This window comes from Saccopteryx leptura, chromosome 2, assembly GCF_036850995.1.
Source record: "Saccopteryx leptura isolate mSacLep1 chromosome 2, mSacLep1_pri_phased_curated, whole genome shotgun sequence".
Taxonomy (NCBI): Eukaryota; Metazoa; Chordata; class Mammalia; order Chiroptera; family Emballonuridae; genus Saccopteryx; species Saccopteryx leptura.
The window spans coordinates 251,084,648-251,110,048 of NC_089504.1; the positions used below are offsets into that span (position 1 = coordinate 251,084,648).

The following is a 25,401-nucleotide window of genomic DNA, read 5'->3' on the forward strand; positions in this document are numbered from 1 at the left end:
GTACCCAGACTCTGCTCTCTGCCTGGGCTAGTAGCTCCCATTCAGACATCCACAGTGACCTCTGCTTCACACACTACACAGAGCAAGGATGGTGCCAACTGTCCAAACACCATTTTGAAGATCCAAGTTAATCAGATTTGTTAATTGGGGTTTTAATGTCATTTTCCTGTAGGAAAACAGTTACACCCTTCGTTTTTATTATTCAGCTTTTGTTTTCGGAATAAAGGGTGACAGGCAGTGTGGCTGGCCAGGAGGGCTAAGCTGGAGTCTGTTGCAGACTCCGGTTCCCCCAGCAGTCTTCTTGCTGTGCTGTGTGCAGATCAGCTCAGGTCTGAGTGCTATAGTCTCGCACTGATCTGAAGTCCCATTTTCAAACCAGAATGATAGAGCTTTTACAAGTCTTTTTTTTCTTCCAGAGGTAAGTTAGAACTTCAAATTATTTGTTATACATTGCATATGAATTTTTAAATATGTTGGGTAGATACTCTTTCTCTTATTAAAAAGAAATGAGGTCAGTGCTCATGGAAATGATGATAATTTTATTCATTTTTGCAATGCACTTAAATGATCAAAATCTGATTCTTTAATTTTTTTTCAGCAGCAAGCCCTCGCAGGTACCCTGGCGGCAGGGGCTGGCAGTGTGATAGAAACGGACCCCTTTAAGAGACAGCAGGCGGGAACCCCGGCAGGTATGTCATGGGGCACAGGCTCAGGTGGCCCCCAGAACCAGCTAGCTTCTCGGTGGGGCCCGCAGCTCAGTGGCCATGTTTTTCTAAAGCATGAACTCTTTAGAGCCTAGTTTTGATTCTTTCTATTTTGGAAGTTGGAAGACTTTCTTTGGGGAGTATTTATATGAATGTTTATGTGTATGAAGGTACATAAGCTCATCTGTTGAGTAAGTGTATAATGCATTTTGATTTCTAAGTGCATTTCTGGGCTTTTTAGTCCCCATGATGATTGAATGTCAAACCATCTGCTTTTTCAAGTTGTCATTCAGTTTTTCAAACTGAGTTTTGTTTTGTTTTTTTCCAAATTACAAACTTAATATAAATTTCATGTAAAATGTTTTCAACAGTTTAGAAGGTGTTATGTAAGCCTACCTTTGGTTTGGTATTTCCTGCCCACAGAGTAACTGCTCCTAATGTTTGTGCATTTCCACAGACATTCTGTCCACAAGCAAGCATTATGATGTGTCATCCTGAAAAAACTCAAGTGGGAGCATATATACATTGTTGTCTTTAATATTAACTTACTGACCATCTTTCCCATTCGTGGGCCTCATACTTTTTGGTGGCTGCGTAGTATTCCATTGCACGGGCAGTTCCTTCTTTATCCACCAGACCCTGGTTAATGTCCATTTGTTAGTACCACCTTGTTTCTGTTATAATCAGCACAGGGCTGAACATTAGTTTTATGTTTTTTCTTACACGTTTGTCAGTACATCTTAAGGAAAAACTCGTAGAAATGAAATTGTTAGATCGGAGCAGATGTGCAGCTCAGCATTGGCAGCGTTCAGTTGTCCTCCAGAGGGTCGGGCCGGTTACGACTCCCATCAACAACTTCTGGTCCTTGTACGTTTTGGCCATTATATTAAGTACATTCGGTCTTTTAATCTGTCGATCTGATGGGTGAATATTAAATCTTTTGTTTTGATACGGATTTAATTTTGATAAGGTCGCACAGAACTGTTTCCCATTTATTAACCTTTCGTGGCTCTGTCCCTCTGTGAGCTGGTGGTCCTTGCCTGTGTCATCTGTCTGGTCGCCATCCATGTTCCTTGTGAGAGCTTTCTGAGCCGAGCGAGGCAGCCTGTGCCCATCATGTGTGCTACAAATATTCTCTCTTTGGTGGTCGCTTGTCCTTTGCCTTTTTATGATGCTTTTTCTTATAGTTGCAAATTTTTAATGAAAACAAATTGTATTTATCAGTGTTTTATGGCTTCTGGGTTTTGGTTCATGCATAGAAAGGTCTTCCTGTTCAAATATTATAAAAACACAAGTTTTTTTGTTTTGTTTTATGGTTTTTATTACTACTTTTGTGGTTTTAATTTTTACATCAAACTGCACCTTTTCTGAAAATTATTCTAGAGCAGTCTAAGCGATCTCGCCTTGAAGTGGGTCACCAAGGGGTAGTTTTCCAGCACCCAGGGGTGAATACAGGAGTCCCTCTCCAGCAGTTAATGCCGACAGTCCAAGGTAAGACCCAGCGGCAGGGTGGAGCGTGTGCAGTTGAGCTGGCTGGTTAAAGTGGCTCCTGAAGTTGAGGTGTTCCCGAGCCGCAGTTAACACACTGTGATGACTCATGGAGACTAGTTCTTGTCCCTTTAATAGCCTCGCTTCTTGTCCTTGGCTTCTCTCCTTTCCATTCCTGTTTTTTGTAGTTCCTGCCACATAGGGACCCCTGCGGTTATTCGATACTGTCCTGCTTGGTGCTAACTTGCAAAGCTCCAGTGCCTTCTGTCCTTTTCTGTGTGCTCACTTATAGCAGATCTAAATAACTCAGATTTCCCACCATTTAAATTTCCCATTTGCATATATGATGGTTCTGAGTGACGGGGACTGTAACAAGCCATGGGAGGTGACAGCTGACTCGTGGCTGATGCTTGAGCTCTGGAGCAGTGCCGGTGGGGCCTTTCCTATCTTGCAGGAGGGATGCCTCCCACCCCTCAGGCCACCCAGATGGCTGGACAGAAGCAAAGCCAGCAGCAGTATGACCCGTCCATGGGGCCTCCGGTGCAGAACGCCGCCAGCCTGCACACACCACCACCGCCACTGCCTGGCAGGCTGCCCCCAACCGGCCTCCCAGCTGCGCCCCTGCCTCCTGCGCTACAATTCCCACCACAGCCACCGATGGGGGAGCCGCCAACACAGCTGCATGTGCCCGTGAAGGCCCAGCAGCCCAGTGCTCCCATCCCTGCAACCCCCGTCAGTCAGCTCCCCATGCCGCCACAGCCTGCCCAGCCGGCCCTGCTCAGCCCAGCACCTGGGAAGGCTCAGATGCAGGCCCCTGCACTGCCGTCCCAGCCACAGGTACTTGGGACCTTGGGCTCTGCTGCATGAGGGTTGGGGGACAAGGAACGTGTAACAAGAGGACACACACACTGCTCTCTGCTTCCTCCATGTTAGAGACCAGCCAGCCAGCAACTGAGACATGACTCATTTGTAAAATAAGTATGATGCGTGATCACAGTTGTCAATGAATTGTCAGGAAACAACATGGTTCTTTTTTTATTTTTGTATTTTTCTAAGTGAGAAGTGGGGAGGCAGACAGACTCCCGCATGCGCCCGACCGGGATCCCCCCAGCATGCCCACCAGGGGTGATGCTCTGCCCATCTGGGGCATTGCTCCACTGCAACCGGAGCCATTCTAGCACCTGAGGCAGAGGCCATGGAGCCATCCTCAGCACCCAGGCCAACTTTGCTCCAATGGAGCCTTGGCTGTGGGAGGGGAAGAGAGAGACAAAGAGGAAGGAGAGGGGGAAGGATGGAGAAGCATATGGGCTCTTTTCCTGTGTGCCCTGGCTGGGAACCCAGGACTTACACACGCTGGACCAATGCTCTACCACTGAGCCAGCCAGCCAGGGCGTGACGTAGAGTCTTTATTGTCCCTGTCTTACCTGTGAAAAGACTGAGGCCGCAGAGGCCAAGTATCTTGGCCAGTGACTGGGGGTGCTGTGACCTGCCGCTCACATTGAGTGGAGGCCTCTCATGCAGCTGCACGTCGAGGCTGCTGCCTTGGGTGGGAGGACACCTCTGGGCTGGTTGGCAGCCTTTTTTTTTAAATTTTTCTGAAGCTGGAAACGGGGAGAGACAGTCAGACAGACTCCCGCATGCGCCCGACCGGGATCCACCCGGCACGCCCACCAGGGAGTGATGCTCTGCCCCTTCGGGGCGTCGCTCTGTCGCGACCAGAGCCACTCCAGCACCTGGGGCAGAGGCCAAGGAGCCATCCCCAGCGCCCGGGCCATCCTTGCTCCAATGGAGCCTTGGCTGCGGGAGGGGAAGAGAGAGACAGAGAGGAAGGAGGGGGTGGGGGTGGAGAAGCAAATGGGCGCTTCCCCTATGTGCCCTGGTTGGGAATCGAACCCGGGTCCCCCCGCACACCAGGCCGACGCTCTACCGCTGAGCCAACGGGCCAGGGCCATGGTTGGCAGCCTTTTTAGGTGTTGGCGGCCGCAAGTCCTGTTGTGAACACGTGTTGACTTCAGGTGGCACTGAAGCTTCGCTCAGATATGTTTATCTGCCCTTGTTGGGGACCAGCTGTGGAACGTGATTTTTAAACTCCCATAGAATCCTTCTCGATTGGCGTGGTTGGCTTTCTAGAGGGCAGAGAGTGTAAGCACAGTGGGGAGCACAGTAAGCTGGACTTTGCAGCCCTGCAGCTCCCAAGCAGCCCCCCTCTGCTGCCGACTCAGATGTGAAGATGAGGCCACGCTACAGGAGGTGCGGCCTCGATAGTTGTGTCCCCACGGTCCAGGTCAGGGCCCACTGTGCTGGCACCCACTGTACTCAGCCCTCATGCTGTGACAGCACCTGGCCTGCCCTGCTCTTTGCCTCACTTCCTCCCCAATGAGCCGACCATCTTCAGCGGGGTTGGGGGTCCCCTGGCTGTGCCATGGTCTCGGCCACACAGACAAGACTCTCACCTGCAGTATGCCGGCTGTGGAGGCCACACAGTGCAGACTCACTCACTGTCCACAAGAGAGGGGTGTAATGAGCATCTGGGAGTTCTCGATGAAGATGATGAAAATGTTTTGAAAAAATCATTTAAAAAACAGGAGAAAAGACTGGAAAAGGCAAAAAAAGGAAGAAAAGTCTGAGATATGATAATGTAAACAAGCATACTTTGTAGTGGGGTTTTAGATGGTTTTGTATGATGACAAGGCTGAAGGCTAAACCATTTTTTTTTTCAGGTGAAAGGAAGGGAGATAGGCCTAATCCCGCATGTACCCCAACTCCTGCATATGCCCCGACCGGGATCCACCCGGCAACCCTGTCTGGGACCCATGCTCGACTACCGAGCTATACTGCTCACAAAAATTAGGGATATTTTATAGCTTTATATTCATTTTGAAATATCCCCTAATTTTTGTGAGTAGTATAGTTTTAGTGCTTGAGGCTGACGTATTCAGACCAACCAAGCTATCCTCAGTGCCAGGGGCTGACACTCAAAACAGTCAAGCCACTGGCTGTGGGAGGGGAAGGGGTGGGGGAGAGAAGCAGATGGTCACTTCTGTGTGTCCTGACAGGGAATCAAACCTGGGATGTCTATACACTGGGCCAACGCTCTAGCCACTGAGCCAGCAGCTGAGGCCAGGGCTGTCTTTGGAGATGTGGTTTAACTGGGTCATTGTGGTTTGTGTGGGTCATGTGTATGTTTGTGTTGCTATGGGGAGGGGCTATCGGTGTCTTCACCTGTCCTCTCTTTTCTGCCCACCAGACGGTGGCGTCTGTGAGACCACCCACAGACCCTGTGCAGCCCTGCTCGCGGCCCCCACCCACCTCCTCCACCTTGTCCATCACTCCTACCAGCGGTTCGGGCCCAGGGCCTTCACCCACACGGGCCTCCCCAGTGAACAGATCCTCAGCAGCCAGCAAATCGCTGTCTCCAGTCACCTCCCGGTCCCCGGGGGCAGCTGTGTCAGCCTCTTCAAAACCACAGAGCCCAGCTCAGAATGCAGCTGCACCCCAGGATGGTTCTCAGGACAAGTTGGCAGAGCAGATGGCACTGGTGAGGGACTGGCACCGTCCAACCCATGATGTGCAGCTGCTGTCATCTTGGGGTACAGTGGCACACCCAACATGGGATTGGTCGGCGTTCTTTGTGATCCCAGTTGAAAGCAGTCATGTGACCTGTCCTGGGGGAGGGAGACTCAGTAGAGTCTCTTCTGTGCTGAAGCCAGCGGTCTGGGCTGCTGTCATCACAGGGTACATGCGAGTGAGGGGCTGGGAGGCAGCAGGTGTCATGAAGCTGGGGACAGCACTCAGGGCCCCCGGGTCGGTGAGGCTTACAGCCTAGCTGATGGCTCTTGTGGTTTGTTGGGGGGTTAGGCAGTTATTCTGTTCATTGGAGAAACTGAAAGAACCAAAGCAAAGTCAGTGGGCTCGGAGGGACCTGGTGCTCCCTGTCCCTGGCCTGACCCAGCCCATGTGGCCAGTCTTATTTGGTCTCCACCTTCCCGGATAGGTCAAAGCAGATTCAGGTTGTGTTGTTTTCCTCATAAGTGTGAGCGTGGGCCTAGGCCATGGTTCTGAGAATGGCAGGATCGTGGCTTCAGCTTCTGAGGCTTCAGACAGTTGCCCGTCAGTTCCTTCTAACCTTGTGTCTGAGTCTTACTTTTGCTCCTGAGGCCGCTACATAGTAGGTCTCACAGATGTGGAGTCTGAGTCAGAGGAATGCAGATAATGATCACGTGCTTCCCCTTCCCTGCAGGAAAACCAAATCCATCAGCGGATAGCCGAGCTGAGGAAGGAGGGCCTGTGGTCCCTGAGGCGGCTGCCAAAGCTGCAGGAGGCCCCACGCCCCCGTGCGCAGTGGGACTACCTGCTGGAGGAGATGCAGTGGATGGCCACCGACTTCGCCCAGGAGCGGCGCTGGAAGGTGGCCGCTGCCAAGAAGGTGGGGGATGGGCCTGCGGTTGTCAGCTTACTCGCTGCCCAGCCTCCAGCAGCCCTCAGAGCACATGGGCTGCACCTCACTGTGGTTGTGTCACCCTGGGCTGAATACATGTCTTTCAGCATGATGTGACACAGACTAAAACCTGCCATCCTTGACCTTTTGTGCTAGCTTGTCAGGACAGTGGCGCGTCACCACGAGGAGAAGAAACTTCGCGAAGAATGGGGGAAGAAAGAGGAGCAGAGCCGGTTGAGACGCATCGCTGCCTCCACCGCCAGAGAGATAGAGTATTTCTGGTCAAATATTGAACAGGTAAACCTGACGCTCTAACGAAGTCCTGGGACCTAGGCGTTCGGGGCTGGCAGTGAGGCAGAGCCCATGGGGTCACTGAGGAAGGTGTGCAAGGTGGGTCCCATACGCGGCCCTCAGACTGCGGCGCCCTGGAAGGGTTCTGGCTTGGCCGTGGCTGCGCCTGCGCTGCACTATGTCCACTGCTCCCTGAGAGGCCTTCCCTTGGTTCCTGGAGGGCGGGGTGGGTCACTGGGGAGCCCCTGCCAGGACCCTTTGCTGCTGCTCCCCCTTCCTTTCTAAATCCCTGATGTCATCACCCTGTGGACTGGGGCAGATGCCGTCAGACAGGGCACACCCGCAGCCTACTGCAGACCCCAACTGAGAGCTCGTGTCTGCCACAACATCCTTGAGCTGCATCGGCATGCATCCTCAGTGACATCCCTTTGTGTTTAACACCTGTGTTTAGGTTGTGGAAATAAAACTACAAGTTGAATTAGAGGAGAAAAGGAAGAAGGCCTTACATTTACAGAAAGTCTCCAGGAGGGGTATGATACGTTTTTTAAAATGCTTTACCTTTTCTGAATTGTACTTTGTCCCAATTCTGTGCTCACTGGACACGTGATGACAGGGTAGATGCCCAGGGTAGATGCCGTGTGCTTACCAGCTGTGTGTGACCTTGTGGTGCCTGATGGTCAGGTTGCTCTTGGTGTATCTGTTCTAACCACATACTTCTTCTCTTTCTGAGATTTGCTGGTGAGGCAGAGCCCCCGGGTTGATCAGCTTCGGGGTGCTCTCAGAATTGAGGTCTAAGTGTGTCTCCTTGGCCAGTCTCTGGACAGGGAAGTGGACTCCCCAGGCGTGTGCCCCGTGGAGAGTGTGTGTGGCTGGTCCACTGCCTCACTGCATTACACAGCAGGTGCCCTGTCATCAGTGTGGACCAGGCCCAACAACATGGCATCCTGGGTGGGGCAGGCATGGTGACCACCCTGTCACTGATAGGAAACTGAGCTGGAGAGGTGGGCACTGCTGAAGTCACAGAGCTGTAATGCCAGATAGGTCATAAAGAGTCTTGCTGTTAGCTCCTCTGTGCCTCTCTAGATCGGAGACATTTCTGGGTTCCTGCAGAGGTCTCAGTGCTGAGGGCTGAGAGCCACCTGTGCACTTGGTACATTGCCGCCCTGGGTCACCAGGAGGGAAGAGGGACTTGCCTTGCTGTCTCCTCAACAGAGGAGATGGCAGCAGGGCATGGCCTAGATGCGCAGAGACACCCCTGAAGTGTGGAAGGAAGGTCATCTCCACAGCTGTAGTGAGCGTGGATCTGTTGCTTGTCTCTCTAGGAAAGGACCTGAGACCCAAGGGACTGGATGTGTTGCCAGAAAGTGTGGTGAGTTTGGGGCTGTCACAGCATCGGGTGAGAGTGGGAACAGTGTGGACCATCTGTACAACAGAGCTGTCTTCATCTGGAGAGACTTGGAGATTGCAGTTTTACTCCCTCGTACAGTCATTCTGTCTTGGGGAGAAAACAGCTGCTGTCACATTAGGCTCCCGAGTTTAAGGTGCAGAGAGCTTGTGGGCTTAATGTTCTTCCGCTATCTAGGCCTTTCCTGTGATCGGAGGCCTGATGGTAGCACGTTTGTCATGGGTTCTCAGCATCTTCCAATGTACACGTCGAACACATTTCTGCTTTGGTTTCAATCCTATGCTTTTGGATCACGTGTTTGTGGTTTTTATCCTGTTTCAGGATTCGGGAGTACCTGGAAGGAAACGGAAAGCAAGCACGTCCCTTACTGATGACGAAGGTCTGTCCCTGGTGCCCTTTGCTGTCCCTTTGGGAGGGCCCTGCACTCACAAGCAGGTGCCCACTCATTGTGGCCATGACCAGAAGTGGTCAACTGGGCAATGGCTGGGGTCTTGTGGATGTGGGTGATGGCAGAGCCATAGTGACCCTAGGGAGCACATGGTGTGCGTTCTTTGCAGTGGGCTAGGCTAGCAGGTGGACAAGCTCCCCGCACTCTATGGCCTGCCTGAGTGGACGTGTCATGTAAGGAACAGCAGGCTGTGTCTCCCACAGAGGTGGAAGGGAAAATGTGGGCTCCAGTGTCCAGACCTGACCTAAAGGCTTAGTGCTTATGCAGCTGAGAAGCCATGTAGTGTCTGATGAGGTGTCGTCAGTCTCACTGACGTTTGATGGTCCCCGTTGCAGTGGAAGATGAGGAGGAGACAATTGAAGAGGAGGAAGCGAACGAAGGGCCTGTGGACCACCAGACAGAACTGTCTAATCTGGCCAAGGAAGGTAGGCCATGGGCACTCTACTGGAGCACCCTGGTGAATGTTGAGTCAGTACAACAAACATGTAAACAGTTGTGTGAGATAGAGAGGCTCCCAGTGCGTCCACTTGTGACCTGCCATGCTGCTGAGCGTGGAGAGCACCGAGGGCCCGCCTCCCTCTCGTCCTCACCGTGCTTGCACCTGGGAGTTTGCGTGTTGCCTCACAGCTCTGTTCTCCAGCACTTGTGTACATCCCTGAACACGCTGCTTGGCTTGTGTGTCAAAGCCTCGTGCAGACGCCCTGCCGTAGGTTCACTAGCCTTCTCAGTCAGCTCTGCTCCGTGTTCTGTTCTCACTGTTGTGTGTATGTAGTCTCACTGCTGCACGGGACTCTTCCTGCACGCCTGTCCCTGGGAGTCTGGGGTTGTTGCTGGGCATCCATGTTTCCCGTGCTCGCAGTGGAGGGCCAGCTGGAGAGCATGTGCATACCTACCAGCTTGAAAAGGTGGCACCCAGTTTTGGCTCGAGTGGTTGCAGCAAGCTCTTCATCTCAGGAGCGCTTGGTGTCAGACGGCAGCCTTTCTGCTCATGTGGGGGTGAGCAGCGGCATCTCTTCCTGGGGCCTGTTCTAGTTTGGGGCTTTCTTTTCAGTATTCCTTGTATGTCCTGCACATGAATTCTTCAACAGTTATATGTGTGGCAGTGACCTTTCACCATTTTCATTCTCTTCCTGTACCTTTTGATGAACAGGTGTCTTCATTTTAGTGTAGTTGACTTGATCAACCTTTTTTATTTAAAAGTAAACAACTCTAGATCACAAGGATGTCTTCCTGTAGCTAAAATTTGTGTTTTTATTCTCATGTGCATGTCCCTAACCCATCAAGAATTGCTTTTGTCTCTCAGTAATGTGTGAAGTAATTTTTATTTTATTTTTTTACGGAGACAGAGAGAGAGTCAGAGTGAGGGATAGACAGGAACAGACAGACAGGAACGGAGAGATGAGAAGCATCAATCATTAGTTTTTCGTTGTGTATTGCGACACCTTAGTTATTCATTGATTGCTTTCTCATATGTGCCTTGACCATGGGCCTTCAGCAGACCGAGTAACCTCTTGCTTGAGCCAGTGACCTTGGGTCCAAGCTGGTGAATTTTTGCTCAAACCAGATGAGCCCACGCTCAAGCTGGCGACCTCGGGGTCTTGAACCTGGGTCTTCTGCATCCCAGTCTGATGCTCTATCCACTGTGCCACCACCTTGTCAGGCTGTGAAGTAAGAGTGTAATTTCTCTTCATTCTGAAAAGGATAACTGCCTGTCACAGGGCAGGTGACAAGCCCACGTTCTTCCTGACATTCAGTGCCAGGCCACATGGTAGGTCCCCAAAGTGCTGGGCCCAAGTGTCACAGAATACCAGTGGGGCATTTTGACCTGAAGCTAGTTGAACTTGGTGTTGGTGGAAATTGTGTTGTTAGTAAGTTGAGCTTTTCCTGCCTGTGGTACACACACACACACACACACACACCTGTCCATGTACTTGGGCCCAAACAGCTTTCAGTGAAAAGTCACCGTGGTGTATTTTTTTCACTTCTTTTTAGGTACATGTGCAGGGTAGGGCGAAAGTAGGATTATAGTTGTTTGTATGGAAGAAAATGATGATACAACCATAAACTGAGTTTCATGTACTTACAACTGTAAACCTACTTCTACCCTACCCTGTCATTCTGAAGTTGTGGTAAATGGTAATTCTGAAAAGATACATATCTGATTTGTTGCTGTTTTGTAGAAATGCAGTTAATTTTTATGTATTGATCTTCTATCTAGAGACTTTGCTGAGCTTCATGTTAATTCTGTGCTTTGAGCTCTTCATCCCTGAGGAAGGATGGTTTTCCCTTTATAACCTGGTCCTTTCGTCACTTCAGCAGTGATGTGTGGGCCGGAGGTGCTGGGCATGCTTGGCTTGTCCCAGGCTAGAAAGGGATGCTATCAGCGGAAAAGCAGTGTACCAGGGGGTGACTTCAGTCACTTGTTCACACTCACGGTTGCGTGACTTCTCTGAGCCGTTCATTGCACTATTTGTGTCCTTATAAAACTCACTGACCCCACTGAGCATTGCCATGGTAACTGCACCAGTGTGCCCACCCCTTCTTGTCCATCAGGGATTGGGAGCTGCATGGCCAGGGGCTTCTGGTTGGGTCTTCTCAGCCTCCATCCATGTGGCTCACCCCACTAGCTACCAGGCCTGTGGCCTGTGGCCAGCAAGATGTTTCTCATGTGGGGACTTCCCCGTGGGGCTGTCTGAACGTCCATATGTTGTGGCATAGTGGCTGGTCTTCCCAGAGCAAGCCACTTCCTGTCATTCCATACCGCCTGGCGGTCACCCAAGACAGCCCTGGCCTGTGTAGGCACCGCATGCACTGTGAGCACCGGAGCAGCGCCCTTGGGGCCAGTTCTGCCGCCTCCACAATGCTGAGCCTCCTCTGTTGACAGGCGGTGCCACCTGCGGGGGCTCCTCTCAGGGTCCTCGTTCCTTTGGGCGCTTTCTTCATGTAGGTGTTGTGCATTTTTAAAAAATCTAATTCAAGTCTTTATTTTTCTGTCTAAGGGGAGTATTTTCTCCCTTTACACTTTCTAGTTTATATGTGTTAAGTGTGTCCCAAGAGCCCTGGCTGCATTACCTGTGTCGCCGTTTTCGTGTGATTCCCATGTTCCCCTCAGCCGTCCTGTGACGTGTGTTTGCAGAGGTCCCAGCACTTGGTTGTGAAGCACTGAGACACCCACACCAAGTCCACAGCCTTCAGCCCAGGCTGGTGACTTTTAAATCATGAGCAGTTGCAGCCGCTAGGTTCTGATCAGTGTTTGATGTCAGTGCCTTAATATCAGGGCACGCTCATGTGGCATTTGGTATTTTGACCACAGACTTTAGAAATGGAATATACAGGCAGTAAAGCTCACATGTCACAGGTTTAAGTGTGACTACATGTGCAGCGTGTGGACACGATTCTGGACCCAACCTCTGGTTATCCCTGGACTGACTTGTGGGAGTAGGAAATAGGAGGTCGGGGGAATGTTTTAAAGGCCTTCAGCTGCCACAGTGGTTCTAGGACAGTGGTGCCACTGCCCGTGCTCACTGGTGCCCTTGCTCGCTGGTACTGCGGCATGTAAGGTGGTGCTCCTGTGATTGGGAACGAATTGTGCACTGACTCTCAGAGATGCTTCAGCCAGCTTGCGCTATTGCTGTAAAGCAGGGTTTTCAACTGCTGGCCCGCGGACCAGTCCACCAGAAATTCCATGCCGGGTGGTGGAAGAGGTAAACACTGATGTTGTGCAACAACGATAGACCCCAGTGTTCTTAGTCAAATTCACTTATGTTCAGGGGCAATTTCTGCCTTAGCAGTCCCCAAAACAATTCTCCTGTTTTCATTGGTCCCCAGTCTAAAGGGGTTGAGAACCACTGTTGTCAAGTAACCACCTGTCCCCTGCCGTCCTTTCCAGCGGAGCTGCCCCTCACTGACCTGGTGAAGTTGTATGAAGGTGCCTTCCTGCCAAGCTTCCAGTGGCCCCAGCCTTTGCCCGACGGAGGGGAGACCAGTGAGGAGGAAGGTCCGTCCTGGCATCCTGAGGGGATGCGTCTCACAACACGGCACACTTTCAGGGGACGAGCGCCTGAGTGGTTTAAACACCACCTCTGTCTCCTTTCAGTCAGATGAAAGAAAAAGTTGGAGATTATTTGATATATGATTATGTATCAGGTGGTTTTCTATTAAATTCTTTGGTTTCTATTTATGTTCATAAGCTTGGCACAGCCATCGGAGCCATTGACCAAGTTGTGAGCAGTTAATTTTCTCTGGATTTAAGAAAGTCATTTTATGAACCAAGATGTTTATTGCACTTACTCAGGTTGTGCTATTTAACCTAGTGGTTTTATGGAGTTTAATTGGACGTTCCAGACACACATTGCACCAAACTCCACTCTTTCTGCCATTCTGCCTATTCTGATTGTCAGACCTGATGCCTGGGAGTGGGGCTGGGGCTGTCAGGACCCTCTGTCACGCAGGACTTTGCTGGGGCTAGGATAGGGGCTGGTGGACTTGGTGATGCTTCCAGTTTTTTCTTTATTGGTGGTGGAGGGGTGGTCACGAAACCCTGAGGTGCCCATCAATCTGTTGGTGGCACCAGTTCCTAATTGCTACAGTCCAGGTTCACTCTAGGACTTTCCAGAGTGGTTGTAGGGTTGGCATTTTTATGAGAGCTTGTGCCCATTTATCCGGAGTGTGTTATAGGGTGTTTAAAGTGGATCAAAACAAAAGACTTGGCATTTCATTCCTTGTTTGAAGTATTTGGGTTCTGTCTGTTTCTCCTTTCCATGTTAAGCAGGCACATAAACCTGTGAAAGCTGCTGCAAACCCCATCTTTCCATTGTTCACAGATGTGGAAGACAGCCCCGGTGACCAGGAGGGCCGGAAGGATGTGGTGCTCATAGACTCGCTGTTCATCATGGACCAGTTCAAAGCTGCGGAGAGAACGAGTGTCGGGAAACCTTACACAAAGGACATCGCAGAAGTGACCGCCGTGGCCGAAGCCATCCTGCCAAAGGGCAGCGCTCGGATCAGCACCGCGGTGAGGCTCCTGCTCCCGCAGAGCTCTTTCCCCAGCTGCACACGTGACATGGCCCTTCCTCCTCCTGTTCCGAGGAAATCTTGCTTGTGGCTTTCATTAGGCTGTCTTATGACTGTGACCTGAGTTCACTTTGTAGGAAAAGCTCCATGCTCACAGGCCTCTCTGTCACTGCAGGTGAGGCCGAGCGCCCCGTCCCTGCTATACGGCACACTCAGGGACTACCAGAAAATCGGCCTGGACTGGCTGGCCAAGCTGTACCGCAAGAATCTCAACGGCATTCTGGCTGACGAGGCTGGGCTGGGGAAGACGGTACAGATTATCGCTTTCTTTGCCCACCTTGCTTGTAATGAAGGTAAGAACAAGACTAAAGTGCAGGCTGTGTGTCGGGCCAGCCAAGGAGGGGGTGGCCTGTCCTCTCTGTTCCTGTGCCCTGGGCTGCGGCCCAGGACCTCGGGGAGCAGGCTGCACGAAAGAGCGAAGCTACTACTTCTCAGTCAGCACCAGATGGGAGCCCCAGCGGGCTGTGACTCAGCCTTATGACTTCCTGAGTCCCCTTGCCCATCACTGGACAGCAGAGCAGGCAGGCCTGAGGCAGTACCACCGGGTGCCACCAAGGGCTGGTGGGAAAGTGTCCCTCAGTGTGACTGGGAGCACACTGCCATAGGCACTGCTGTGTGCCCTGTGCCACCCCTTCAGCCTCTGCATCCACAATTCGATCCTACCCCTGCCCCTGCCCCTTTCCCGGGGCCATGGCGCCCCTGTGCCTGCTGGTTCCCCTCATGGGTGGTTCTGTGCACGGGGGTGGCGACACTGCGTTTGAGCGGTGCTGGCTGTCGAGGTGTGTGCCTCAGGCATTCTTCCCAGTCCTGCCATTCTGTCTTCTCACTTGGGTTGTGTGCTTCGTTTCTAGCACAGGCGTTGGAATTTGTTGTGTGTGTTCTAATAATTTAAAAGCCCATACTTTTCTAGAAGAATGAATTGCAACCACATATACTGGGATGATTGAGGTGTGTTGGCTAGAGGTTGGGAGCCCGTGTGTGAGTTGGCGTGGTGCTGCAGGGAGTGCCCACGGGGGATAGGATAGGCCGTGGGCTCTGAGGGCCACAGGCTGCTCGCTGCCTTCTCGGTGCTGTTCCTTGTCAACAGGACTCCTCTCCACATTTGCTGGCTTTGCCATGTTTCTGAATAAATACTTATCTAACTCGGTGATTATTCATCCAGAGAGAGGAGGCCCTCTTTGCCCGGTGCCTCCCACAAGTGCCTCCTGCGGCAGCTGGCTGTGGGAGCAGGAGGGGCTGTCTGAATCCAGGGGACACGGTGGGGAGGATGCCTCCCGTTGAATGGCTACTTTAGTCTCACACACACACTGTGCTGGTGACTGGGCTTCACAGGTGACTTAGCTGAAGAGGAAGTGCTGTGTCTTCCCCCATAGGCAATTGGGGCCCTCATCTTGTCATTGTGAGAAGCTGCAACATCCTCAAGTGGGAGCTCGAGTTGAAGCGTTGGTGTCCTGGACTTAAAACCCTCTTGTATGTCGGCAGCCACAGAGAGCTCAGAGCGAAGAGACAGGTAATGTAGTTTGAATGGGAAACAAAATCAGACAGGAAATCGATCTTAATTTTTGTAGGAGACTGATTTCACAGTGTCAGGATGCTCTTTTAGTGTAGTTCTTGTGAGATGCCAGGCCTTCAGGTTGTTCTAGATTTGCAGCCCCTTGGAAGCATGGACCACATCTGCAAGGAGACCCTAGGGAAGGTGCAGACGTCTCCTAAAAATTAACATGCCTCTGCAGGGCGTGCTGAACCCTGTTCCCTGTGGGCCCGCCGGCTCCAGGACACATACAAGGAACTGATGCTTCTGAGCACAGCGGTTTCCATGTAGTATGTGTGTGTGTGTATGTGTATGTGAGGGAGGGACACGTCCTTAGCATGTAGTAAGCTTCTAGAACACATTTGAATTCCTTTTTTAACTTTCTCTGTTCATTAATTTCTGCTACTTTGCACCAGATTCTAAGTAAAAGTTCGTTACAGGTCACCATTTCTCACTGAAGATAAATTTTGGCTTGTCAGGCTGTTTTGTGGAGTAGCTTTTACTGAAAAAGCAGTATCTTGAGTTTTATTTTCTACTATCTGGTCATTTTTATTCTCAGTTGTTGAGAAGCTTATAATGCAGTGTAGACTTTCCCGTGTCCTTCCATCCTGAGCATGCTTTTGCTTCGCCCAGATTATGTTCTGCGAGAGCTGGTCCCACTGAGGACACGCTGGGGTAGTCTGTCCCACAGACAAGTGTTTATGCTGCCAGAGCGACTTCTGAGCTTGTCCACACTGAGGCTGTTTGCTGGAGGACAGGATTGTAAAAGGACACAGTCGGCTTTTCTCTGTGTAGAAATAGCAAATTGCTAAGAAAAATGAGTGGGGTGACTGGGTGGGGACCGGGTTGGTTCAGGGGGCACGGCCAGGTGGCTGGCTGTGCAAGTGGGAGATGTGAGAAGATGGGCGAGGCCTGTTTTGTGTGCTGCAGGGTTGGACTGAGCCCAACAGCTTCCACGTCTGCGTCACATCCTACAAGCAGTTCTTCCGGGGTTACGTGGCCTTCACACGGGTGCGGTGGCGGTGTCTGGTCATCGACGAGATGCAGCGTGTGAAGGGCCTGAGCGAGCGGCACTGGGAGGCCGTGTTCACGCTGCAGAGGTATGAGCGCTGGCCCTTCCTTGCGTCCTGTGTTGTTGATGTAAGGGTCGTTTGCAGGCACACAGATTTGCTTGTGCCCTTTGTCATCATGCGCCCATTAGGACATCCAGAGTGTTTATTTCATTCAGCCCATGTCTTCGAGGCCCCTGGACACATGCTTATCCTGTGAGATTGCCTGTCCCTTACACATCTTCAGACCTAGTGCTCCGTGCTTGCTGGGCATTCAGAAATGTTTCTGGTTTTGTGTGCAGTCAGCAGCGTCTGCTCTTGATCGATGCGCCCCTGCACAACACCTTCCTGGACCTGTGGACCATGGTGCACTTCCTCATCCCGGGCATCTCCAGGCCCTACTTGCACTTCCCTCTGAAAGCCCCCAATGAGGAGAATCAGGACTACTACCACAAAGTGGTCATACGCTTGCACAGGGTACGTGTGCCTGGGACTGGGGCTCGAGGTGCTCGTGACCCCTCGTGTGTGGTGAGGTCACCTTACCCCAGAGGGGCACATGACCTGTGGTGATGTGTGACTTATTCCTGAAATAAAACAGGGTCACGTTCTCTTTTCAGGTGACACAGCCTTTTATTTTGAGGAGAACCAAGAGAGACGTGGAAAAACAACTGACGAAGAAGTACGAGCACGTTTTGAAATGTCGTCTTTCCAGCCGACAGAAAGCCTTGTACGAGGACGTCATCCTGCAGCCCAGGTGAGCGCACCATTCTGCGTTTGGTCCTCTCCCTGGGCATTCAGAAAACCTGCTTTGCCTCCTTAGCGGCTCTGTCTGTGTGGCAAACCCAGCAGTGGCAGGGGCTCTGGTCTTGCCGCTGTCACACTCAGGGAGGTTACTGTCGGGCATTGTTTCAGTGTAGATTCACACAGGAGACAAGGCCCTTTTTTTTTTTTAATTTTACTTTATTTTATTTTTTGTATTTTTCTGAAGCTGGAAACGGAGAGAGACAGTCAGACAGACTCCTGCATGCGCCCGACCGGGATCCACCCGGCATGCCCACCAGGGGCGACGCTCTGCCCACCAGGGGGCGATGCTCTGCCCCTCCGGGGCGTCGCTCTGCCGCTGCGACCAGAGCCACTCTAGCGCCTGGGGCAGAGGCCAAGGAGCCATCCCCAGCGCCCGGGCCATCTTTGCACCAATGGAGCCTTGGCTGCGGGAGGGGAAGAGAGAGACAGAGAGGAAGGAGGGGGGGAGTGGAGAAGCAAATGGGTGCTTCTCCTATGTGCCCTGGCCAGGAATCGAACCCGGGTCCCCCGCACGCCAGGCCGACGCTCTACCGCTGAGCCAACCGGCCAGGGCCACGGCCCTTTTTTTTAAATGTTTATTTTACTGATTTTAGAGCGAGAGGAAAGGGGAGAGAGAGAGAGGAACATAGATCTGTTCTTGCATGTGCCCCTGACCCGGGATCAAACCACAATCCCTGCACTTTGGGACAATGCTCTAACCAACCCAGCTGTCTGGCCAGGACTCGGAGACACATTCTGACAGCAGCTGGAGACTTAGGTTTCAGGCCAGCTCTGTCCACAGGAAGGCTGCAGAGCAGTCCCCGTTTATCCACAGTGGGTGAGTTCAAGGACCCCCCCAGTGGATGCCCGAGACTGCACCAAACCCTGTGTGTACTAGACTGAACATAACACAGTTCCCATGGTTTCACGGCTGGAAGGTTCATTCTGAAGATCTCAGTGACCTTAGCACAGTTTTTTCTTCATTAAGTCGAGAACTCCCACTTTTCCACTTAAAGGGAGTGCTCTCCGGCTTTTCTTGGGCATCTCCATGTGGCCAACATCAACACTCTTGCTTTGGGGCTGTTTTCAGTCATGTGAGGGTGACTCCCAGATAATCAGTTGGCTGCTACGTGACTGACAGGCTGGGAACGTCTGCAGCATGGGGTCGCTGGACAAATGATGATTGACATCCGCCCCTGAATAGGAGAGATGTCATCACACTCTCCAGAACAGCACACAATTTAACACCTGCAAATGGCTTATTTTTGGAACTTTCTTTCTGATGTTTTTGGATTGCGGGTAGCTAAAATTGCGGATACCTGAAGCCACGGGTAGGGGACTGCTGTGGGGGGTGCGGACATCAGCGTTCTGGGGACTGTGTGCTGCCTGCACCTGTGCGTGCCCCCGAGAGTGTGAGCCCACGTTCCTCCCCCACGACCTGTTTGCCTCTTTTTATCACACTTTGTTTTCCCAAGTTTAAATTAAAAAAGCAAAAGTAAGTATAGAGTGGAAGTTTGAAGATGTTAAATATAGTTGTACACGGTCACCGTAGCCAGTCTGTCACCATAGCCAGTCTGTCTCTTCATGGGCACCTGTGAAAAGCATACGCAGCGCCCCCAGTTCCTACAGACTTGGCCTCTGTAGCCTGAAAGGGGCTTGACCTTGGGAACAGGCTCCCACATTTCTGTCGGGCAGCCCCCTGCAGCTGCTCACCTGGCTCCCATGGTCCGCTACTTTTGGGGGGAACAGGGTGACCTCATGTATTGCCCCAGGTGGTAGGTACAAGTCCCCGAGGGGCAGACAGTGGGGACCTAGGAGGTGGAGTGAGGGTGGCTTCCCGAGCACCAGCAGGTCACGTCCATATGTGCACAAGGGTGACACTAGGTGGAGACTGTGTGGAGCAACGTCAGGACACAGACGGGGTGTGCCAGGGCACGGGGCTGCTCTGCACTTGGGGATGATGATGTCACCTGCTCGTCAGGTGTAGGACTCCCCACATGCCCACAGGAGAGGCCCCTGGACCTGGGACTGACTGGTGACAGCAGGTCCTAGACTGTTGAGTGGCATTTGTTGTGATTCAGCAGCAAGAAGAGAACCACTCCTTATGTGCAGGCACCACGTCCTTGGAGTCTGGTGGGTGAGCGTGCCTGCGCCCAATGCACTATAGCTCCTGGTAGTGGACTTTCTAGGGTACTGCTAAGCATGCCCCCTGCGGTGCATCTCCTGTTCCAGGTCAGGTATCATCCTGTCAGACACTGCCATGGCTTCCCAGCACCTGTCACCGTTGGGTTGACATCCATCATTGCTCCATTTAGAAGGTCCCCTTCCCCACTGGAGGGAGGCCCAGGGAGCTGCGCCCACGTCGGATCCTTCCCCAACTGCCTTCCCATCCTGTTTTGTTGGGACAGTGAGTGTGAGGTCCTGGACGGGAATGGGGACTTGAGCGTTGTGACATAACTGAGCCCGTCTTGGGTGGACGCACACATGACTGGTTCTGGATGCTGAGGGTCCGACTGGCCCACACCAACAGTACTGTTTGTGTCTCCCGGGGCAGGACCCAGGAGGCGCTGAAGGGCGGGCACTTTGTGGACGTGCTGAGCATCCTGCTGAGGCTGCAGCGCATCTGCAACCACCCCGGGCTGGTAGAGCCCCGGCTCCCGGAGTCCTCATTCTCAGCTGGGCCGCTGCAGCTCCGCTCCGCCTCCCTTGTCCTGAAGGCGCTTGATAGGGATGCCTGGAAGGTAAGGAGGGGGTCGGGGAAGGTGGCTGTGTCTGAGGCTGGTTCCAGGCAGTGCTACGTGGTCTTGGTTGCACTTTCCCCTTGATACAACACCTGTGTGGTCTGGAACCGACCCGTGGGGTGGGGCGGACTGGTCTGCTCAGTGTGTGCTGTTGGATTGAGACAGGCATGGCATGTGTGTGACGGAGAGCCAGGTTACAACTGCTTGCGCTCACGTGGGACACAGGCAAAGTTTTGGGTATAGGCTCAGAGGTTCAGAGGCTCAGGGCCTGGGAACCTGCTGTGTCTTGGGTGAGCTGGTGCAGGTACAGCTTGAGGCCAGTGAGTATGTGACGGTTTGAGGAGCTGGGGGGTAGCAGGTGTGCTGTGAGTGGGTCAGCCTGCTGTTGCTGCCCCTGTGGTTATTGCTCAGGGACGAGGTGGGTTACAGGACTGCAGCCAGGGGCAATATAGGTGCATTGGTGCATTAGACAGCCGACCTCAGCGTGTCAGGGGTGCTGCTGCTTGTGTCGTGCTCCTTCTGAAACATTGTGGAGCTACGTCATCCTCCTGAACACACCCTTCTGAAGTGCACGATGTGCTGGTTCCAGTGTAGTCACGGGGGGGGCTCTCATCACTCAAGAGCCTAGAACATTCCTTACTTGTAGCATAAATTTCCTTTGAAATTTGAATGGTTCCCGTGCATGCACGCCCATGTTTTGTCTTTCCACTAGTGTGACATTTGTGTTGTTTCCATGTTTTGGACGTTGTGATGCTGCCATGGGCACTCGGTGCACAAGTATTTTGTGGACGTGGCTGTTTCCCTCGGGCACGCACATAAGCCTGGAGGTATAGGCCACGTGTGGATGCTGGTGAACTGCCGTCTGCTTTCTATGGCCCTGCAGTGGCAGGTGCCACTTTCTCCATATCCTCTCCAGCCTCGTCCACCCTGCTTATTCTCGTCCCCTGGGTGTGAAGTTTTCTTCGTTACTAAAGTCGGGAAGCCCAAGTGAGGTGGCTCTCGGGTCCTCAGCTGCGGACACAGGCAGTGCGCTGCCTGAGGTTTGAGTGACATGCCACATAGCCACCTCCTGGGTTTCTCCAGGGTCTCCCCCAAGCTCATCCTCTGGACAAGGCCCAGCATCCCTATGCTGTACAGGCTTTCCTCTTTCCTCTGCCGGGTCCAGGCTGTCTCTGGGTGCTGCCTTTTCCATTCCCACAGCCACTCAGGGTGATCAGGTGCCATCATTCCTGTCTCAGAGCCGGGGAAACTGAGGCACACTAGTCCTTCAAGTGGGGTGCAGGGGAGGTCTTTAGGGTCTTGTTCTCCCTTTTTGCAAACCTGCTTTGATTCTTAGTCGAGTTTTTCTACTGCCTCAGGCTGCTGGGTTTTTTTCTTTCTCTGCTCAGGAAACCGATCTTTCTATATTTGACCTCATTGGCTTGGAAGATAAAATGACTCGCCATGAGGCTGAATTGTTGAGTAAGAAGAAGGTGACTCGGAAACTCATCGAGGAGCTCTTCACAGCACCGCCCCCACCAGGCAGACCACCGGCTGTCAGACTGAAGCCCAGCAGGTGTGTGGTGTGGAGCACCACCTGCATTCACCGTCTGGCTCTGGCTGGGCCCTCATTGGTTATGAATTGTCCCTGGGCTGTGGGGTCTGGGTGACATTGGGGAGGCTTGGGCCCCAGGGCTCCAGGCTTGGGGTTACCTGTTTCTCCTGCAAATTGTAGTTCCTTTTGAATGGAAAGCATGAGCACTTCACAACTCCTGGGCGGTGAGGTATGGCCACTTGCCCACCTGAAGAGTGGCCTTCACTGTAAGGAGCGTGTGGTATGGGAGGAGCTGGAACAGACAGACGGGCCGGACTGGACGCAGTGTATGATGTGGGAGTGTTGTCAGGGCCAGGTGCCTGTAATGAGGGCCAACAGGTGCGGGGGACGGTGCTGGGGCTCTGGTGGGCAGAGAGCCCCCCCGAAAGGGGCAGTGGAGCTGATGATGTCACAGGAGCGGGGAGGCTGGAACCGGGCAGACGTGTCTGACGACGCAGCGGAACCCAGTGACTCAGGAGAGGCTGATCCAGCAAGGAGGAGATAGGCAGGACCCTAGGCTCAGGTTAAAGATGAGAAAGAAAAAGGAAAGTCAGTGTGTTGGAGATGAAAGGACCCATTCTGCAAACTGGCAGCTGCTCCTGTTGCCTCTTCTGTGTGGGACTTGTGTGGGACTTGCACCCTTGCCCACACTGGCGGCCTGGGTCCCGCAGGACGTGCAAGGTGGTGATGGCTGCGCCCTTGGCCGGCCTTTCCCGGCTGTCCCCACCTGCTTTGTTGCATGGACTCTGGTGATGCGGACATCCCGCACACTGTCTCCACAGGAGAGCTGGCTGTAAAGAGCATTTTGCGTTATGATAAAACCAGCAGTGGCAGCTGTGGGTGGCCCTCTTATACGGTTACACTGTTGAGGGAATGGTGCTGTTACCCATCTGCCCTTTCTGTCACCTGTGCTGCTGTTACCTGATAGTGCACCTGACCTTTCACCCCATTTACTCTTAAACAAGTGTCATGGCCTTTGTGTCAGCTACCTTTTCCTGGTCCACACTGAGGGAAACTTAGTTGAGGTAAAATCATGCCCCCATCCGTAGGCATGAGACCACTATGTACTGAGTGTGGCCAGAACTGTTCCCAGGACCCCACCCGCCTTAACCAGCAGCAGGAGAGGGAGCCCTGCTGCCCGAGGGGCCCCCCCGCCCTGGTCTGTGCATAGTGACGTGTGTGTTCTTCCCACACGGCATTCAGGTTGTTCCAGCCTGTGCAGTATGGCCAGAAGCCCGAGGGGCGCACTGTGACTTTCCCCAGCTCACACCCACCCCGGACAGCCACCTCTACTGCGGCTACCACTACTCCCCAGGGCCATGTTCGAGGACGACCGCCGATCGCCACGTTCTCTGCAAACCCAGATGCCAAAGGTGCGTCACAGGGGCTTCCATGCTGCTCTGCTGGAGAGCTGCATGCGGCTCTCGCACAAATGTGTGGCTTTTTGTTCTTCACACTGGGTTTTCACACAAGATGTTGCACTCTGAGTGGAGTTGCGGTTGGTGTGGTGACGAGGATGCTGCTTGGGGAGGTGTGTGTGCACATAGGGTGCTTGGTGCTGCAGCTCCCATGGAGGCCTCTGCTGTATGCCGTGCCCACTTTGCTGTCACCCACTGTCACTGTAGAGGACGGCCGGGTGGCCAACAGGGCAATGGCGGTGCTTCAGCCCTGTGCACAGCAGCTCATCAGTGTCCAGATTGCTCCTTGCAGGTGCTCCTGGTGCAGCCTCTGTGCGCACCCTCGTGTGTGGTCAGGATTGTCTCCAGTGGACACTCGGGTTCGCATGGCTGACTTCTAACACCCTTTTCCTGCAGGAATGTACCACATGGCCTGCTGGCTCGCTCCAAGTGAAAATAGTTAACAGATAAAGAACTGTGCTCCTCACTCTGTAGACCACGTTGGCCTCCACCCCCTTTTCAGAGACAACTTCTCATTTGAGAGACAGTATAAAATGTTTGTTCTACTTTTTAAGAATTCGGGTTTAAAGTATTGCATTGCATTCAGAACCTCTAACTGCTCTGCACAAACCACCCTTGTCGATTGCAGCGGCCGCAGCCCCGTTGCAGACCTCTCAGGCTCCCACCGGTGCTCCAAGACCCCAGGCCGCCTCGACATGCAGCACAGCTCCTAGCCCAGCCCATCCTGCGAAACTGCGGGCTCAGACCACTGCCCAGGCCTCCACCCTGGGCCCGCCCCAGCCCCAGCCCCAGGCCCCCTCGCACCCAGCAGGGCAGAGCGCACTGCCTCAGGGGCTGCTGCTCACCTCGCAGGCCCAGGCACGCCTGCCTAGTAAGTGGCCTTGCCTCCCAGTGGTTCTGCCCCCCCTCCCAGGAAGCGTGTTCAGACCAGTGGTTGAAGAGCCCTGCTGTCCACTCCTGTCCCCCCATACTGGGCACTGCCTAAGTCTCCAAGGCCAGCACCCAGGGCCTGTCCTTTCTCTGTCTTTCTCCTGACCTCGAGCGTCAGCTCTGCTTTCCTGCCACGCTCACACTCTATGCCGTGTGCTGATGACTGCGACTCCCCCCACTGTTAGCCCGGCTTCGGGCCAGCAGCACCAAGCCCAGCTTGGGGGGCAGACGGGGTCAAATGGAAGCAGGTTGCTTCCTTGCTCGCCTTGGGAACTAGCATTCGGTTTCTAAAAACCGTGACTTCCTTTTCATGTCTGTTACCGAACTTAAACCTGGGATGATTTTCACTCACCTGAGACATCTGTGAGACTTCAGTGACTAAAGCATCACAGTCTTATTAAATATTTCAGTGGAACACTTCACTGTGACCAGTGGAGTTATTGTGTTCCCAGACCTCATGTGGACCCTGCCCTGTTCGTCCTGTTGGGAAGTGCCCTTCCTTACGCCACGGCTGTGCCATCCCTCGCTCACCACCTCACGCACTTGGCAGTGTGATAGCTATGTGAGGCGGCCTTTGGGGAAGATGAGAGAGGTGTGGCATCTGAGGACGTGCTGCGTCCTGGCAGCTCTGCTGGGCCTGTCCGTTGCCCACTTGTGGGGCCTGTGTCTTGTCCTGGGATGGGACTTCTGTGGCTGTGGTGCAGGAGCTGTGCTTAGGGAGCATAGGCAGCCAGCCGCCTTCAGTCTGGTGGCCTTCACCTCTGCGTCTCCCTTTTCATTTTACCATCCTTGTTCATGGTTCCTGTGTGCAAGCTATCTGGATATTGTTCTTGTCTTTCGCTAACTATCCTCCTTCTTGACTGTTTCACTAATAATTCTTGCATGGATTTTAGACTCAACTGTCAACCATTGGGTGAGAAACTTGAATCCTGTCCGTGATTTCATCTGAGTTATGTTTGCATTAAAATGTTCTCAGCAGTGTGAAGTTTCTCATTTCCTGACAGTCGACGTTACAGATCAGATCTTACGATCTAGTTCAAAACAGTGCAAAACTTCCTATACTGCTCACAGAAGTTAGGGAATATTTTATTGCTTCATGCTCATTTTGAAAATATTCCCTAATTTCTGTGAGCAGTGTATCTTAAGGCTACACTCATGTGGTATACTTATGCACTTAAGTAGAGCCCAGGGTATGAGGAGGCTATGGGTGTGATTGAAGCTCATGTCCATGTTTTGTATCTGTACTGAGGTCTCTTTACCTCTCTGAGCTAAACTGGATGTTTGCTTTCTAACTTTTTGGAGGTTCTCTGAAGCAGAGGTAGACACGAAGCATTTCGAGGTGTATTACAGATAGATTTCTGCTGTTCCAATGATTGCCGATTACTGGCTGGAGAGAAAAGTAGAGTGTCCCTCATTAGTTTCTTCAGTTGTATTATCTGATTCCTAAAATCCCTACCAGCTCTGATTACAGAGGTTAACCATTAAAATCTGATGTTAATTTTTTCTCTTTTCTATTAAATTGCTATTTC

At 52.6% G+C, this 25,401-nt stretch overlaps 1 protein-coding gene across 8 annotated transcripts in view; it reads left to right on the top strand.

Annotated features, from left to right (window-relative positions):
- EP400 (E1A binding protein p400) overlaps positions 1 to 25,401 on the top strand; it is a 90,522-nt gene that overhangs the window by 31,719 nt on the left and 33,402 nt on the right. For 3 of the 8 annotated variants that reach the window (XM_066371224.1, XM_066371225.1, XM_066371230.1), the window contains 21 exons: positions 599 to 689; positions 2,088 to 2,195; positions 2,647 to 3,029; positions 5,440 to 5,730; positions 6,433 to 6,618; positions 6,787 to 6,927; positions 7,373 to 7,451; positions 8,244 to 8,290; positions 8,648 to 8,705; positions 9,110 to 9,199; positions 12,664 to 12,771; positions 13,598 to 13,788; positions 13,963 to 14,140; positions 15,221 to 15,357; positions 16,309 to 16,478; positions 16,730 to 16,904; positions 17,045 to 17,181; positions 19,765 to 19,951; positions 21,340 to 21,506; positions 22,728 to 22,897; positions 23,571 to 23,813. In XM_066371224.1, the coding sequence (XP_066227321.1) occupies positions 599 to 689; positions 2,088 to 2,195; positions 2,647 to 3,029; positions 5,440 to 5,730; positions 6,433 to 6,618; positions 6,787 to 6,927; positions 7,373 to 7,451; positions 8,244 to 8,290; positions 8,648 to 8,705; positions 9,110 to 9,199; positions 12,664 to 12,771; positions 13,598 to 13,788; positions 13,963 to 14,140; positions 15,221 to 15,357; positions 16,309 to 16,478; positions 16,730 to 16,904; positions 17,045 to 17,181; positions 19,765 to 19,951; positions 21,340 to 21,506; positions 22,728 to 22,897; positions 23,571 to 23,813 (3,337 nt within the window). The remainder of the gene's footprint in view (positions 1 to 598; positions 690 to 2,087; positions 2,196 to 2,646; positions 3,030 to 5,439; positions 5,731 to 6,432; positions 6,619 to 6,786; positions 6,928 to 7,372; positions 7,452 to 8,243; positions 8,291 to 8,647; positions 8,706 to 9,109; positions 9,200 to 12,663; positions 12,772 to 13,597; positions 13,789 to 13,962; positions 14,141 to 15,220; positions 15,358 to 16,308; positions 16,479 to 16,729; positions 16,905 to 17,044; positions 17,182 to 19,764; positions 19,952 to 21,339; positions 21,507 to 22,727; positions 22,898 to 23,570; positions 23,814 to 25,401) is intronic. The other 5 variants (XM_066371223.1, XM_066371226.1, XM_066371227.1 and 2 more) reach the window with 3 other exon arrangements.